Source organism: Daphnia pulex, chromosome 10, assembly GCF_021134715.1.
Source record: "Daphnia pulex isolate KAP4 chromosome 10, ASM2113471v1".
In the NCBI taxonomy this organism is placed as follows: Eukaryota; Metazoa; Arthropoda; class Branchiopoda; order Diplostraca; family Daphniidae; genus Daphnia; species Daphnia pulex.
In genome coordinates, this window is record NC_060026.1 from 5,006,603 (window position 1) to 5,021,818 (window position 15,216).

The window sequence follows — 15,216 nt, forward strand, 5'->3', positions numbered from 1 at the left end:
TCCGCCTTTGGCACGATCACTATGGGGTGGACCCCCGCAGTCGGTTCTGTCACTTTGGCGATGACATTTTGCTTCTCCAATGAATCTAATTCACGTTTAACCTTCGGCATTAAAGGGACCGAAATGGGGCGCGAACCACGGATTGACGAGGGAACTGCATCATCCTTGAGCTGGAAATGGCATGGAGCGCCGCGCATCGGCCGGCAGACACCATCGAAGATGGAAGGTACTTCCGACATCAATCCAATCAGTGTTGATTGGATGACTGGCGATTCTGGATAGTCTGGAGCACTCGATTCGGAAGAGGGAATGGATGCCAACACGCAGGAGTGGGGGTATTGGGCAGGAAGCATTCCAAGTTTCTTTTGTGTTTCCTTTGAAACCACCGGCTGCTGAAGATCTTGAAGGACATGGATCGATGTGGCGACCGGACCGCTTGAACTGCTGGCCCAAACCAACGATGCGTGAAACTGGCCCAGTGATATTATAGAAGAACCTGTGGCAGTCACGGCTTTGGGGCCGTGAGAAGATTATGGAATGTCCTTGAAGTGACGATGATATAAGCCAACCGGGATGGCGTCGATGGATGCTCCGGAATCTGGAAGCATTTGAATGAAATATTCCGCGGTGCTGCAGGTAGGAGTGATACCGAGCCGGACCATGTCGTCTTGAAGGATGGACTGAATGGTGAGCTACCGGCGATTTCAGTTTTAGGTGATGAACTACCTTGGGAGCACACTGACTGAAAATGGCCCGACTTGTGGCACGTATGACACTCCTTCCCGAACGCAGAGCATTCCTCCTTTGCATAGCGGGATGCAGCTCCACAGCTCCAGCAACCATACGGTTGACAACCGGGAGGGTACCATCGGACAGATGGTTTACCGCGGGGCTGACTCCTCTGTGAATCTGCTTGCCTGTCGTTGGGCCGCTTCCCTTTTAATTTGATGGACGGTGCCGCGGTACCTTGCTTCATGTTGGACGACTGCAGACGCGTGGCCTCTGCCGTGCGAATAATGGTGATAGCTTTTTCTAGTGTCAACTTAGTGCCGAGCTCCAATAACTTGCGACACACATCGTCGTCCAGAACACCGAAGACAATTTGCCCCAACAGACGCGTGTTCTGGCAGGCAGCGCAGCAATCCTTTTCAAACTCGCACTTGCGGGATAAATCTCGAATGTCGCTGAGCCAACTGTCGATGGACTCGGCATCACGTTGAACACGAGAGGCAAACTGCTGGCGCCAGACATGACAGTTGCGGCCAGCGTTGCACCGCTCCTGCAGTTTCTTGATGATGACATCAGCATCTTCCAGGTCAGTCGCGGATAAACCCATCGTTAACACCGCCTTCAGTGTGGAATTGGAAAGACAGGACAGCAGAATATTGGTGATATACTGTGGGCGCTCAGTCTGGGGCAGCGCCGTGTTGATAGTTGAAAGGGAGAGAAAAATCTTCCACTGTTGATGCCATATCTCGAAGGAATCCTTGAATTCTTCCACGTCGAGAGGAGGTGGCGTGCCATAAGGCTTGAACGGTTTGGGAGGCATCGCGACACGACGTGAAATGGATCACTGATCAGAATAGGGATGAACAATAATAAGTGAAAAGGGACGGAACGAGAATGAATTGAATTTGAACGGAGTTGAATGAAATATTTGAATGAAAATGAATGGCCAGTACGGAGATGAGAACAAATGAGAATGGGACGATGGGTGGAATGATAGACACTGAAATGTGGGAGAATAGAATGAATTTGGAAATCCACGAATTCGGAAATGCAAGCGTGGAACGAGAATGCGGGACGCAAGTGAACAGGGGGGGGAGAGAAAATCAAAATGGCGGCTCACAAAAAAAAACGGGAGAGAGGGAATCAAAAGAAAAAATTAAATGTACTGAAGAAACTAGCGTGATACGGGAGGAAATACTCAAAAGTAATGAACGGGAGACGAGTGGGGCACACCAGAATAACGTTGAAGGAAAAAGAATGGCGGGCGCGCAACATGTGGGCCCTCTTCAAGAATGAAACAGAAAACGGACACGAACGCACAAGAGATAAGAGGAATATAAGAATAATAATACCGATGAACTGAAATAGGGGTGAGAATGGGGCAATGGACTCAAGTGATGAAAATTGAACGGAAACGGGCCGGCGTCATGAGGAAACTCACACAAAACAAAATGGCGGCCTCCACAAAACCACGCTGGGATGATGAGCACCGAAAGGGAATGGACGATCGTAAGGAAGAAACGCACCAAATCCAAAATGGCGGCCTCCACCAAAACCACGCTGTGAAACGGCCGGGGGGGAAATCACAAGAATACTGGAAACAAGTTGAAAATTGCCTGTTCACATTCACACACACTACAAAAAAAAATTGAAGTTGTGATCGGGAATAAGTTCGAGAATTCACGAAGAATAAATCAACTGCGCCATGGAATGAAGTGAAATAAATGGGATGAGAGTAACAGATGTATTCTCGTCTGTGTACCAAGACCAACTGCCGTCTCTAAGCTGCAAGGGGAGGGGAGCGACATTGCCAAGTCATTCCAACAAGGTCAACACCATAATAGATCCAGGTCGAGCCACTTGTTCAGCAATAAATCGAAGATGAATATACCTGTCTAACGAACCATCAATGTTTTTAGTATCTCCTTTTCTTTTCTTTGAATAAGTTTTTGTTTGTGAAATTTTAACTGGCTTTGTTATAACCACGGTACACCGACGTGGCATTTATGTAAGCACGCTTTAATAAACTGTTTGTTTAACAGAAAAAAGAAAACAAGAAGGAACACTGGAAAACTTGCTGAATGACAGAATGCTCAAAAATGTGACAAGAATGGGTGCAATATGCTGGTACTTTTTATTTCGTCGTCTGCTTTGTTTTTACCAAGTTAAAATTATGGCTGCCGTTTATTTCTTCTATCATTTTTAATAATTTACTTTTCTTACGAAAGTAACAATGCTTGTCGACGTAAACACTATTAAATATTTTTATCCGTAAACGTTTATTTCTAAAATTCTTCACCAAATTAGAAATTTGTACCTGCGTTTTACTCAAATCCATCTATTGAGCTTAGCAGGCGAATTTCATTCGTTTCCACCACATTTCCAACCAACCCCAAATTTTAAAATTTTAATTTGATGTGGAAGTAAACGCTTTTATGGTAATGTAGTTCCATACGCCTACTTGCAGTTGCGGTAATTATATATTTATTCCCAAAAAATTAATTTAAAGCACTATTTGACAATGCTTTCATGTTTTTGTGCTCAGCTATTATTTCTCTCTGGCTTCATTCTCAGTAGGGGGCGGATAGGTGAGTCGGATAAGGTGTTGCTTGGTGATCGGGGAGCACCTTGAGACCTGAGTTCGACTCTCCTGGTGAGCATAGTTGCTCGCGTATGGGCACTACCACTACACAGTAAACTGCAGACAAACAATACAAATCTCTTCCTAAAAAGGCAGGCACTAGCGCCAAATCGTACATACTGTTGGTACTTCCATCGACTTCCATCCCCCTTCTTGGGGCTTCTTCCACACAATACTACACTACTCACGACCTACGACATGCCCCAAAAATCAATAGAAAAAATATCTCGTCGGTGCAAGAAGGTCATCTAGTTGAAGACCAGATGTCTGCTAAACATAGCAGACGCACCTAATCCTACCAATAACAATTCATTCTCAATAGAGTTGTCATGGCGTAGGAAATATTTGAGTGTACATCTTTTCTTTGAAAAAATGGGAAATCCCACTGTGTTATTACGTTCTCATTCATTTTAAGAAGAGTAAAAACGTGTGACTAAATGCTGGGTTTGTGGTGAATCATCACCAGGAGGCGAGCAGGCGGGCGAGAGAGAGGCGAGGCAGAGCGGACGACAGTTTTGGAGAGATCTCACGTGGAAAAGTAGAGAGTCGACTGTGTGTAATTTTCGTGGTTCTCTTTCGAAAGTAATAAAGCTACTAAATTTCGCCCCCTCCCCTTTAACGGGTTTTGATCATTTCTCAGCCGAGGCAGAGTAGCCGTATATTAGAGGGTTCATGCTTCATGCTTTCCCCAACACATTCGTCTCTGCCAAACCTTGAAGACAAGATTCAAGTGCTTAAAGAGTCCATTGTGTAAAGATTGACTTTGCTTTTAAGTATGGGTAAATTTTTAACTTAATGTGTACCCAATTGATTTAAGTGTATTTTTAGCTGGCCCAAGCATTGTGTCAGTGCATCAGGTGTCAGTGCATCGGAAAAGGCGGGAAAAGGTCTTATTGGAGACTGACTTACCTGAGGAGGGTCAATATACCAAAGTAACACGTAAAATAAAGAATGAGAGCTGACTACCTTGACAAAATAGGGTAAAGAAACAGACGAAAAATAGGTGAGGAAAATATAGCGGTTTACGTGGGTGTTACTAGAATGCGCGTTGCGCGTTGCGCGGATACTAAAATGCGCGGAATTTGTCTTGCGCTTAAAAAACTAAAATGCGCGTCTCAAATTCTGGAATTTTTGCGCGGAAACGCACTAATATGCTCGCATCGCAGGGGGAAAATGCGCGCCTAGACACTAAAATGCGCGCTGGTCGAAGAAAATATGCGCGCACCCATACTGAAATGCGCGCAAGACCCAAACTTGTGCATTTCAAACCTGCGCGTCGCTATCGCTGATGCGCGCAATCAAACAGGAGATTGCACATTTTAAACGTGCGCGCAGCCATACAGAATGAGCGCAAGGCCCAAACTTGCACATATTAATCCAGCGCGCAGCCATAGCATATAGCCTACTAAAATGCGTGATTAGCCAAGAAAATTTTGAGCGTGTGCGCCAATCAAACAGAAAATGCCCGCGAAACCCAAACTTTCCCATTCTGAACGTTGCAGAAGCAAATAATAACGAATACTTGATAGATAATGGGAGAAACCAATTCAGAATATGCGCGTCCAAACAGTCACAAGTTTATGTGGTGTAATCATGTTTAGATTTAATCAGAATCGTTAAACACATTTCACGCAGCGCCATTTACTATAATCGTATTAATTATAATCGCTAAAAAAACGAGAAATGACTTCGCACTAAAGAATTCACGAACATTTGAATTCATTGAACCCATGTAAACAATAAGGGCATGAAGAATATCGTAAATATTCAAAAGTAAAATTAAAATTCCTGTTTCAGTTATGAAATTCTATTCTAATTAGATACAAGAATAACTTTGGATAGTTACTACGATCAAATAATAATAAAAAATTTCACCACAAGAAAAAATTCATGCAAGTCATACCAACAAATGTAAATACAACATTAATAATTTGAATTAATTGCATTGGGCCTGAGAACTCCACCTTGTGATTTCACTAAATGTTCAGAAATGGGTTCCAAAATATAAATTTTGCTTAAATATGTATTTGCTGACCAAGTGGAATGCGCCATATTGCACGGACCAAAATTCACACAGCAACTGAAGTTATGAGGGAGTCAACAGTCAAGGCAGTTCATCTCGAGCAATGTCGATGAAGACGAAGTTAGGTTAAGACGACGAAATAAAAAACGAAAAAGGAACAGCTAGATGAGACTCTCGAAAATGGGAGGGAAGGGGCAGGGTAAGAAAAAGGAGTATGGGATGGTATATTAGTAAACGTACCTGCTATTCGAACATGAAGACGAAGATGAGAAAGTTCTAGAAGATTACAAACACAATTGTGCAGTGCAAGCTATTAAAGAAGAGAATCATCGGCTTTATTTGCATCTGCGACACGCAGGTTTAAAATGCGCAAGTTTGAGCCATGCCATCAGTCAGTATGGTTACGCGCACGTTTAAATATGCGGTTTGGGTTTCGCACGCAATTTCCGTTTTCATCAGTGTTGGCTGCGCGCACGTTTAAAATGTTCAATTTCCTGTTTGATTGCGCGCATCAGCGATGGCGACGCGCAGGTTTGAAATGCACAAGTTTGGGTTTTGCGCGCATTTCAGTATGCGCGCATATTTTCTTCGACCAGCGCGCATTTTCCCCCTGCGATGCGCGCATATTAGTGCGTTTCCGCGCAAAAATTCCAGAATTTGAGACGCGCATTTTAGTTTTTTACACGCAAGACAAATTCCGCGCATTTTAGTGTCCGCGCAACGCGCATTCTAGTAACACCCGTTTACGTGGCGTTCAATGGGTGTCTGTCAGATGATAGGTGTTGCCTGGCTTCACGCTGATGATCAGTCCTGTACCTCTGGAGGCGCCTGGATATTAGCGATGGTTCTTTAGAGGGTTTACAGGCGGATTTTTGGAGCCCCACAAACGTTCGTAGCTCATCCCGTAGGATAAAATTAGAACGAAACTTTGACGGGAAAATTATATTCAGAAAACAAATAATAGAATCACATTAGATTTATTTTTTATAACGCCACCTCACAAACTAAAAAAAAAAAACAAGGATTGTATTAAGTTGTTATACGAATACGTATGTATGCGTTTAAACATCACTCTTTAATAACTATCAATATAAATTTTTGTTTTACATTAATATGGTGAAATGCGAAATAATTTACGAACGTAATACAAATTTTTGTCCTTTAATAAGAGATTTTCTGCTAGTTTCACCAAAATTACCAATTGCGTTAATTGGAATAGGGCTACTTGAGATTACGAACGTTATGTTAGTTTCATTTTCAAGGGTCTTTGTTACCTTTTTCAGAAAACAATAATAAAATGCGTAATATAGTACACTAGCTAATGCTGAGATTAGGGCCATCAATTGAAACCCAGATGCTCTTCCCATTCGCGAGGCCAAGAATCCGCCCCAAAAGTTACCAAATCCTCCTCCTAAAATGTAATATTTTAGATATTATATATTAAACTAAGTAAGAAGAACATAATACCTATGGAGAAGTTGCAAGCATGTAGGACTCCATTGAGAGTAGCCAATAAACCAACAGGAGCTGTCTCAGAACAAAATCGGCAAGATGCAAGGATAAAAAATTGGCTTGTCAACGCTTTTAGCACTTCAAGTGGCAAACATAACCAGGGGTTTCTAATTCAAAGATCAAAATATTGGCTGAATGTTAAACTGAATCTGAAAGAATAACCAACATTCATTTAGGTTGCAGTTGCCTAAACAAGGGATAATACCTTGGCAATAAGATGTCAACCTTGAACCACTTAGTGTAATTCGAACAGCATTTACGTAACTAATATAGCCTATACACCACTCTATAGATCTTGATTTACTAATATATTTACTTTATTTAGCCGATGTATGTATATAGAACCGTATAGAACTATACTATATATAATTAATTTAGGTTTATTGAAATAGGGTTTCAATTGTTTCTAATGCAAACGGGAAACTTTCGCTATAAATAGTTTAATCTTGAGTTTAATTTATATTCATTACAAATGCACACTCCCAAGAATAAATCTACATAATAATAAAAATCCTTCGTGGATTTGACATTTCAACATTAATGTCAAATATGGACGCCTACTTGTTTTTTTTTTTTTTTTTATGGTTTTGTTTTGGGTAAAAGGACATTGCATGAAAAGTATAAGACCATAAATTAAATTTTAAAATATCGTAAGTAAGCAGCATACCTTATAAACGAATAACCAGTCATTCTTAGACTAAAAGCGAGTAGTACGAGTGAAATCACTCGAGCGTAGCCTAACCGATCAATTGTTTTGTCTCCCATCAAAAGTAATGGAATTCCAGATATATTTGAAACTGCAGAGCATAGACCTATAAAATGAATTTTCAGTTGTATGTAAAGTTGGTAAGTCAATTAAGTTTCCAATATAGCAATATACCAACAACGTTATAATAAAAAAGATTTTTTTAAAAGTATTTCGTGAACTATTATGGTAGATAAAAATTAAGGAAAAATATATATAATCATAAAAAGAATAATTTCGACTATTACTGAACATTGTTAAGAAAGCAAAGAGAAAAATGTGCAAAAATTTGGTAATTAATTTACTAACTCAGAAGAAAATCACTGGCGCCTAATTCCATCATGAAAACTGCGAAGTATGTGTCGATGTAAAAGTGACACAAGCCATTAAATACTGAAACCGCCAGGAAAGCGATTACGTTAGGTGTAAGGAAAGATTGAAACACGAATTTTTTATTTAATTTTTGTAAATCGATTTTTGACGTGTCACTTCCAACGACATCCATCTGAAAAACTGTGAGATAATATATTATTACATAAATAAAATCGAAAAAAATGGATGCACAACAATTATTCTTTCATTTTGTTTGTAGCCTATAAATAAATATGTAAGAAAGAACCTGTAAATGCCAAACACAGAAGAAGAAAGTCTGATCCATAGAATGCCAAGTCGTATTGACGCTGACTTGAATCTGCAAATAAAAGAATTCTTAGACCAAACAACTTTTTCTCTTCATTAGATAACTACATAAAACAATTTGTACGGAAACTCATATATTAAAAGCATGTTATTCATTTAAAACTTGTTAGTTACTTCTCAGTTGCGTCATCCAAGTTACAAGAGCACCACCCACAAGGGAACAGATGATCGCACTAATTACACCATATATCTTCTGTCCACCTACAGGCCCGTGATAAAGTTCGGTCAGTCGTATACAACACGAATCCATCAATGTGAACGTCGCCGTATTACTGAATATTATAACAGGGAAATCAGTTTAATTAGAAAATAATTTGTTAAATTATTGGTTAACAAAATTATCATAACATTTTTTCGGCATTTACAATTTTTCAGCGTTGTTAGAAACAGGTTAAACCGTCATAATTTACAAACTTTGCATACGAAACTCTTGTTCAGCATTTTTTACACATTATTTTGAAAATAGTGGCAGTAGGGGTGATGATGAAAGAATTTAAATAGTTGGCCTAACCACTACAAGTAGGCCTATTTGAAAATATTCCACCTGAATCAATAATAATACACTAAAGCTATATATTTATTTTTAATTTTTTAATACTCGGCGGTTATAGTTTATCTATAAAAAAATCAGATCTGTAAATTCCTGCACTAAGGCAGTAGGCCTACACGAATTTTCATTATTATTTCTTTAATCTTGGCATTACTGTTTATAGATGGGAATTTGTTATGAAAGCTCATTGGGCACTCTGTTTCGTGAACAACTGAACATGGATTCATCAGGATTCACCAATAACCCTTTTTTATTCAACCCCATAAAAACGGAATAGGGATTATGGCATAAACAGAGATCTTATTTCACTGATTTGAATTTTCCTCTAATAGGCCTACCTGGATGACGCCTAAAATATTTCTATGGATTGCATGCATTCTTTTTCATTTTTTTTTCTAGTTAAATCCTTTAATAGTCTGAAAAATTCGTCTAATATATTTGTAATTAACTGTAAACTAAATATGGGATTTCATTTTTTGTTTCTGCTATAGGGCTCTTTGGGATCTGTTTTCTTTTGCCGTTTTATCTGGCAACGCAGCATGGCTGGGCATTTTTTTAGCGCGAGAACTGGAAGAAGAGGGAGAATGGGACGAATGGGAGGGCTGAGGGCGTACGAAAAAAAAGGGGACCCACGTTTCCTCTTCTCCCCGTTCTCGCGCTAAAAAATACCCAGCCATGCTGCGTTGCCAGATAAAACGGCAAAAGAAAACAGATCCCAAAGAGCCCTAACAAAATCCATTCCCTAGACCTGAGGGGCCTGCTGGCCTTAAGCTGCCCAGTCCACTTCTTGACGCGAGAAGCGCACTAATTTTCTTTGTTTGTCAATGCACAAACAATTTTCTTTTGAACCACGCCCAAACCTACAGTGATGAAACGCGTTTTTTTACAGTTAATTCTCGTTTTTCACGCTTTCTATTGTAAATTAACCCCGACAGAGGACGTTAATAAATACACAGGAATCACTCATTATTAACTCTGAATGAACGATACAAAAGTTAAAACTAATATTATTATTGACTGATTCAAAAAAAAATAAGAGAAAAAATAGGCCTACTTTACTTTGAACTCTGGAATTTAAAAAAAAATGTTAATTAAAGAAACCTATTACCAAAATTATAATTTTATCGACTTTAAAAAGAGAAGACTAGGATTGAAGTTGACCACTTTCTGGTCAATTTAAATTTTATGTGAAATTTAAAAACAGTTATAATACCATATTTTTGCTCCCAACAGGACGGCAACGAATATCCATAGTCCTGGACGATGCAAATCATTATTTTTTTCATGTTGACGGTTCCCATGTTGATTTGTGTGTTGTTGTAAACTTTGTTGCAAAACGCTTTCTAAACAGTCTTTCGTACAATACTTACATAACGACATACTATTGTCTAGTTGCGTGATCGAAATCCAATTCTTTTCACGAACTTGTAATATTAACTGGTCAGCATCAGTTTTAAAGATATTGCTTGTTACATTTTGGCATTCGTTGCAAATAATTATTGGTATGCGAATGTTCATAGTGTAGCCAACCAAAAGCTGGAATGGAAGTGTCTTGTTTGAAACAAAAGATTTGTCTACTTTCTCATCTCCTTGATTGCAATGCAATGTTGTGATTAGAGAATCAGTGGGAACATTTTCTGTGTTAATATGATGAGCGTCAATGAAAAGCAAAGAAGTATTCAAAATTGCACAGAAACAGATGCCAGATATCATGATAACTTTCCTCTGTTTCAATTTATCGGAAAGATACCCTATTAATAATAAATTTCTTGATAAATCATATAATTTTTTCAGTGCAATCATTATTGACATCGTTCGCCAAATATAAAATAATAATGACAAATGCAACTTAAAATCAATTACCTGCAATAGGGGGGCCTGCAAATGAAACGAGTGGAATTATTGCAAAAATCGTTGTCATTTCATTCTGACTGATTCCAATTTTCAATCCTTGCAAAACTAAAAATGGCGCGTGCATGCTATTGGCTGTTTGTTGGTTGAAAATATGGTGAGCAAATAACGCGATTTTCAATTTTAACAGAAGATTAAGTCATTCTTACCTCCAAAAAATAAAAAAATGGCGATTTTCAGAGGTAATAGAGGAAAATATATTTGCGTTGCACCTCTAACTCGTTTTAGCAAAATCGATAACATTTCGGTGGATAGGCTTAATAGGAAAACTGCAAAGCAACCTCGACGAACAAAAGTACCAAGCTTCAATGAATAATATGAAGTACAGCTGTTTTTAACCTTCAGAAACCTAATTCTCATGTGAAACCTGAAAAACATATGTTACATGAGCACGTATAGTTCGAAAAACCAGTAACTTGATCTTTGGATCAACTCAAACTTCAGGTTTTAGTAGTAATTTAAATAAACATGAGACAATTTTTTTTTCTAAGAATGGCAGTTTATTGTTCAAAAATAAGAGGTTTATGACTATATGGAATAAACCTGTTTACCATAACTAGAATGCGTCATTACTGAAAATGAAACCGATTTCCCGTCCTATTAAATTTTCGCTTTCCCACAGATGACAAATCCCTATACAACAACTGGGCTGCATCGATTTCGTCATCATGATTAAAACACCAAGAAAAGAAATACATGATATGATGACATGATGATGACTCAACTCGCGTTCAAACATGCGTTCAGATTGTAAACAAATTGCATTTCCTCTAGCCAAGTGGTTTGAGGAAAGTGTTATTTTGATTTAAGTATGGAGCCATTCCATGGTAATTCATTTTTCTTAATTGTCGATGATGTTGATGTATAATACAGTGAAAATTTCAAATTTTTGGGATCAGCGCTTGGGTGTGAATTCTTATTCCAAATTTCAGTTTTCTTACTGAAGCGTAGTGGGGAATTGCGCTAAAACGTAAATAAAACGGCAGCGGATTGAGCAATTGAGATCGGACAAAAACCAAAAAAAAAGAGAAAAAAATGCAATTTTTTATTTTTTTCCTAGTTTAATTAGTCATTTAACACAGGCGAAATCGCCTCTTATACTTCTCCCAGAAGGGGGCGCGCGCATCGTTAACAGCTCCCATATATCCCAGGTATAAAGATAGGGACATCGAACAAATTTGAATAGTTGATTAAATAAAATATGAAGATTGGAAGCTGAGGGAAATTTTTACAAGAGAGTAAAAATGCAGATGGCCTATCGTATGGCGCAAATCGCGACCCGCTCTGCCGTTCGAGAACGGAGATATTTGCAATTAAAGTATTTTTAAAAATGAAGATTGCGTAACCTTGCTAATGACTAGTAATCAAACTCCACTCGGACAAAAACTATTTATCTTTTTTGGGGCTCACTCGTTAGTATTACTGTAATATCGTAATATACACCACTAAACTAAACTTTTACCCAATGCGCAATCATCTGGCAATGCGGGTCGAGTTCGGTAAATTTATGTAAATAGACTAGCTGTGCGTCTGCTAGTTTTCGCAGGTTTTTGTTGATCACAGACTTAATATTTTATTGTTATTGTCTCGTTTGTCATGACTACTCTTAAAATACCCGAACAAAAAGTTATTTTATGTGGAGAATATGGAGTCGGGAAAAGTTCACTATTTCGAAGATTTACCTCTAACATGTACACTACGGCAACAGATCGTCAGTCTACTTTAGGATTGGATCATTATAGCAAACGTTATCATGTAGCTGGAAAGGATTTAAAGGCTAGTGGTGATTTCATTTAAACTTGTGTATTGAATTATTAATTCATTGTTCAATTTGCTATATTTAGCTTCAACTGTGGGACACTGGAGGAATGGAAAGGGTTGCTTCAATAACATCAAGCTATTATAAGTTTGCAGATGCTGCAATACTTGTGTTTTCTTTGGATTCCCCTGAATCATTCAACATGGTATCACAGCATTTGCTGGATATTGTGTCTTATGCAGAGAATGCCAAAATCTATCTGTGTGGAAATAAATCAGACCTGAAATCTGTTATCCAAGTTACTGACAATGACATGGCAGCATTTTGGTGTGTATAAATGATGATTTATTTAAATTTTCAGTTACAGATCAAATATGTTTGAAATCTAACTTTAAAGTGAGCAGTGCCAAACCCTTGTTGCTGGGACTTTCAAATCATCTTGTAAAACTGGAGAAGGAGTTGATGAAATGTTTTCGCACATTGCAATGCAACTAGTGGAAAGCAATCGTTCAAAGTTTGAACTAGAGAAATTGACAGAAAATAATGGACTTCAAGTAAGACATTTTGAGGACAGTGAAGATGCAAGTAAATGTTCCTGTTAAAGGAATTATATGTCGACAGGAAATGTAAACAAATTTTTTTTTTTTTAATATACCAGAATGAACTTTAGTTATTTGTATATTTTTTTTGTGTGTGCTAAGTTTAAAAGTGTCTTTCAAAAACACCTGTAGCTTACATGGACTATTCATTTCACAAATAGCCCAGGTGATATTTACTATTTAGAGCTATGAATTTTTTGTATGTAATATTCTCAATGTACAAGGAATGAAGGTAATAATAGACAAAGTAATAAGTAATAATAATGTATAGAATTGCTTAGCAAAAGCGGTTGGGGTTTGAAGATTCATCCGCACAATTGATTACAAACACTTGAAAATCATATGTGCTACTTTTCTGTTTTGCTTGTTGATTTTTCAACCTCAGCTAACTTTTGTGAAACATCGTTAACCTGTAAATATTCAAAAGAAATTATTAATATTACAGTAACTACAATTTTAAAACTGAAGACTTACAAAATTACTATAGTTCTTAATCAATGCATAGGTATCATCTGATAGGTTAGACACTTTTTTCTCTTGACTTTCTTGTAGCAAAGAAATTTTGTAAAGTTGACTTTCTAGTTGAGGCACATCTATTAATTAAAATATGTTATAAAATCATTTTCATTTTCATCTTGCTGCTAATACTTTGTATCGCTTGACTATCAAGAACGGGTTTTAACAAATTCATCTTTTGAAAGTGGTTGAGGGCTTCTTTCATATCCTCTTCCTTAGATAGTAGGAGCTGAAGCTTCACAGCTTCAGGCATAAAACCATCAGATTCAGCATATAAAGGATCTGCATATTTCTTGACTTCATCAGCTATAGACATGTTAACTGACATTGTTATCCATGAAAAACATTTTTTTTTTTAAGTTTTCATCTTACCTCTTTTCAGAGCAGAAGATACTTTTTCATTTTTTGAAACAACACTAGCCAACTTTCGTGAAACAGCCAGCATTGTATCTATCAACTTAAATAAGAGTTGCTCAGTAATAATAATAGTCCATAAAAATGTGAATTTCGTAAAACCTGTTCATCATCTTGTCGATGGACATCTTCCCCCAGTACATATTTTTCTAATCGTTTAAGTCGTTCTTCAACAGCGTCCAGTTCAGAACTCATCTTGTAAAAACTTGAATCAAAACTTTCGAGATTTTGGGGGATCACTAAATGTGAAATATGCCTAATTCTCTGAATGCCGCTGTTGAAATTAAAAATAATGAAAGGTGTAATATAGTTATCCGGTGTAGGCTCTCGGCTCTATGAGATGAGCTGTGTGCAGCTGTCACTGACTCACTGCGCTCACTGTTAGGAAAAAGTAAATAAAATTAAAAAAATAATAATAGAATGCAACGCTGTGTGTTATGCTTACTGTGGTTACGCAAAAGGAAAATTCTAACAAAGATTTGTACATTGACCAAATATCGTGATTAATAATTTTTTTTTTAAATCTTTAGATATTTAATTGCTTTTCATTTAAATTTAATTCAGGGTTAGGGCTACACGGTGCGTGTAATATTTTTATATCCTTAGGCGATTTTTACGCCACCTGCTAGTCATTTTCTGAAACGGTATTGCATTTAAATTTAGGACGTCTTGTTTACATTTTGTCACTTTCTACCACGGTGGACGGTGATTAAGTTAAACCCGCAAAAAATTTTTAAATATATATATATATATATTTTTTTTTAATGTTCGCACTGGAATAAGCTGAACTTAAGAACTTTATATTGTTTGTTGTAATACCATTAAGTCCTTAAGGGATAGATAAAGACCGCTCACAACTGGTCTTTATCTATGATTTAGGCGTTAACTGCATAATCATGTAGCTCCTGCACAATCCCAGAAGCTCGTTTTTCTGAAGCTACCGGCCCTCTAATAAAAATTCATGACATAAATTTAAAAAAAGAAAAGGGTTAAATAGCACATGGGATGCGTAACGCTATTTGAAATTATCTAACTTCTCGATCTAAACTCGACAGTATAGCGCTATTACTTGGCTTTGCTCGAAAGCCAGCAAATTTATGTTAAAAGTGCAAGATCGG

At 37.6% G+C, this 15,216-nt stretch overlaps 3 protein-coding genes across 3 annotated transcripts; 1 reads left to right on the plus strand and 2 right to left on the minus strand.

The window, feature by feature from the left end:
• Window positions 1-6,354: 6,354 nt before the first annotated feature.
• On the minus strand, window positions 6,355-11,153 carry LOC124204150 (major facilitator superfamily domain-containing protein 6-A-like). Its single transcript, XM_046601173.1, has 9 exons — window positions 10,960-11,153; window positions 10,763-10,885; window positions 10,113-10,650; window positions 8,464-8,621; window positions 8,270-8,341; window positions 7,960-8,163; window positions 7,573-7,717; window positions 6,861-7,012; window positions 6,355-6,804 (listed from the first exon to the last, which is right to left on the minus strand). Exons 1-9 carry the CDS (start codon window positions 11,051-11,053, stop codon window positions 6,527-6,529), a joined length of 1,764 nt encoding a protein of 587 aa, XP_046457129.1. The 5' UTR covers window positions 11,054-11,153; the 3' UTR covers window positions 6,355-6,526.
• A 1,153-nt stretch (window positions 11,154-12,306) lies between these two features.
• LOC124204236 (ras-like GTP-binding protein YPT1) lies at window positions 12,307-13,238 on the plus strand. Its single transcript, XM_046601284.1, has 3 exons — window positions 12,307-12,586; window positions 12,655-12,896; window positions 12,967-13,238. The coding sequence occupies exons 1-3, from the start codon at window positions 12,407-12,409 to the stop codon at window positions 13,169-13,171; spliced, it is 627 nt and encodes a 208-aa protein (XP_046457240.1). The 5' UTR covers window positions 12,307-12,406; the 3' UTR covers window positions 13,172-13,238.
• Window positions 13,239-13,347: 109 nt separating this feature from the next.
• On the minus strand, window positions 13,348-14,482 carry LOC124204237 (dynactin subunit 3-like). Its single transcript, XM_046601285.1, has 5 exons — window positions 14,201-14,482; window positions 14,057-14,141; window positions 13,817-13,990; window positions 13,643-13,761; window positions 13,348-13,578 (listed from the first exon to the last, which is right to left on the minus strand). The coding sequence occupies exons 1-5, from the start codon at window positions 14,291-14,293 to the stop codon at window positions 13,516-13,518; spliced, it is 534 nt and encodes a 177-aa protein (XP_046457241.1). The 5' UTR covers window positions 14,294-14,482; the 3' UTR covers window positions 13,348-13,515.
• Window positions 14,483-15,216: the final 734 nt, after the last annotated feature.

What these genes read in the sequence shown, in the direction of transcription:
- LOC124204237 (XM_046601285.1), bottom strand. Translation starts at nt 14,293, where the DNA reads ATGAGTTCTGAACTGGACGCTGTTGAAGAACGACTTAAACGATTAGAA. An exon ending in TGATAGTCAAGCGATACAAA is followed by an intron (nt 13,762 to 13,816) that starts GTATTAGCAGCA and finishes TTTAATTAATAG; the next exon opens with ATGTGCCTCAACTAGAAAGT. An exon ending in TTAAGAACTATAGTAATTTT is followed by an intron (nt 13,579 to 13,642) that starts GTAAGTCTTCAG and finishes GAATATTTACAG; the next exon opens with GTTAACGATGTTTCACAAAA.
- LOC124204236 (XM_046601284.1), top strand. Translation starts at nt 12,407, where the DNA reads ATGACTACTCTTAAAATACCCGAACAAAAAGTTATTTTATGTGGAGAA. An exon ending in TAGCTGGAAAGGATTTAAAG is followed by an intron (nt 12,587 to 12,654) that starts GCTAGTGGTGAT and finishes TGCTATATTTAG; the next exon opens with CTTCAACTGTGGGACACTGG. An exon ending in AATGACATGGCAGCATTTTG is followed by an intron (nt 12,897 to 12,966) that starts GTGTGTATAAAT and finishes CTAACTTTAAAG; the next exon opens with TGAGCAGTGCCAAACCCTTG.
- LOC124204150 (XM_046601173.1), bottom strand. Translation starts at nt 11,053, where the DNA reads ATGTTATCGATTTTGCTAAAACGAGTTAGAGGTGCAACGCAAATATAT. An exon ending in CATTTTTTTATTTTTTGGAG is followed by an intron (nt 10,886 to 10,959) that starts GTAAGAATGACT and finishes ACCAACAAACAG; the next exon opens with CCAATAGCATGCACGCGCCA. An exon ending in TGCAGGCCCCCCTATTGCAG is followed by an intron (nt 10,651 to 10,762) that starts GTAATTGATTTT and finishes TATTATTAATAG; the next exon opens with GGTATCTTTCCGATAAATTG.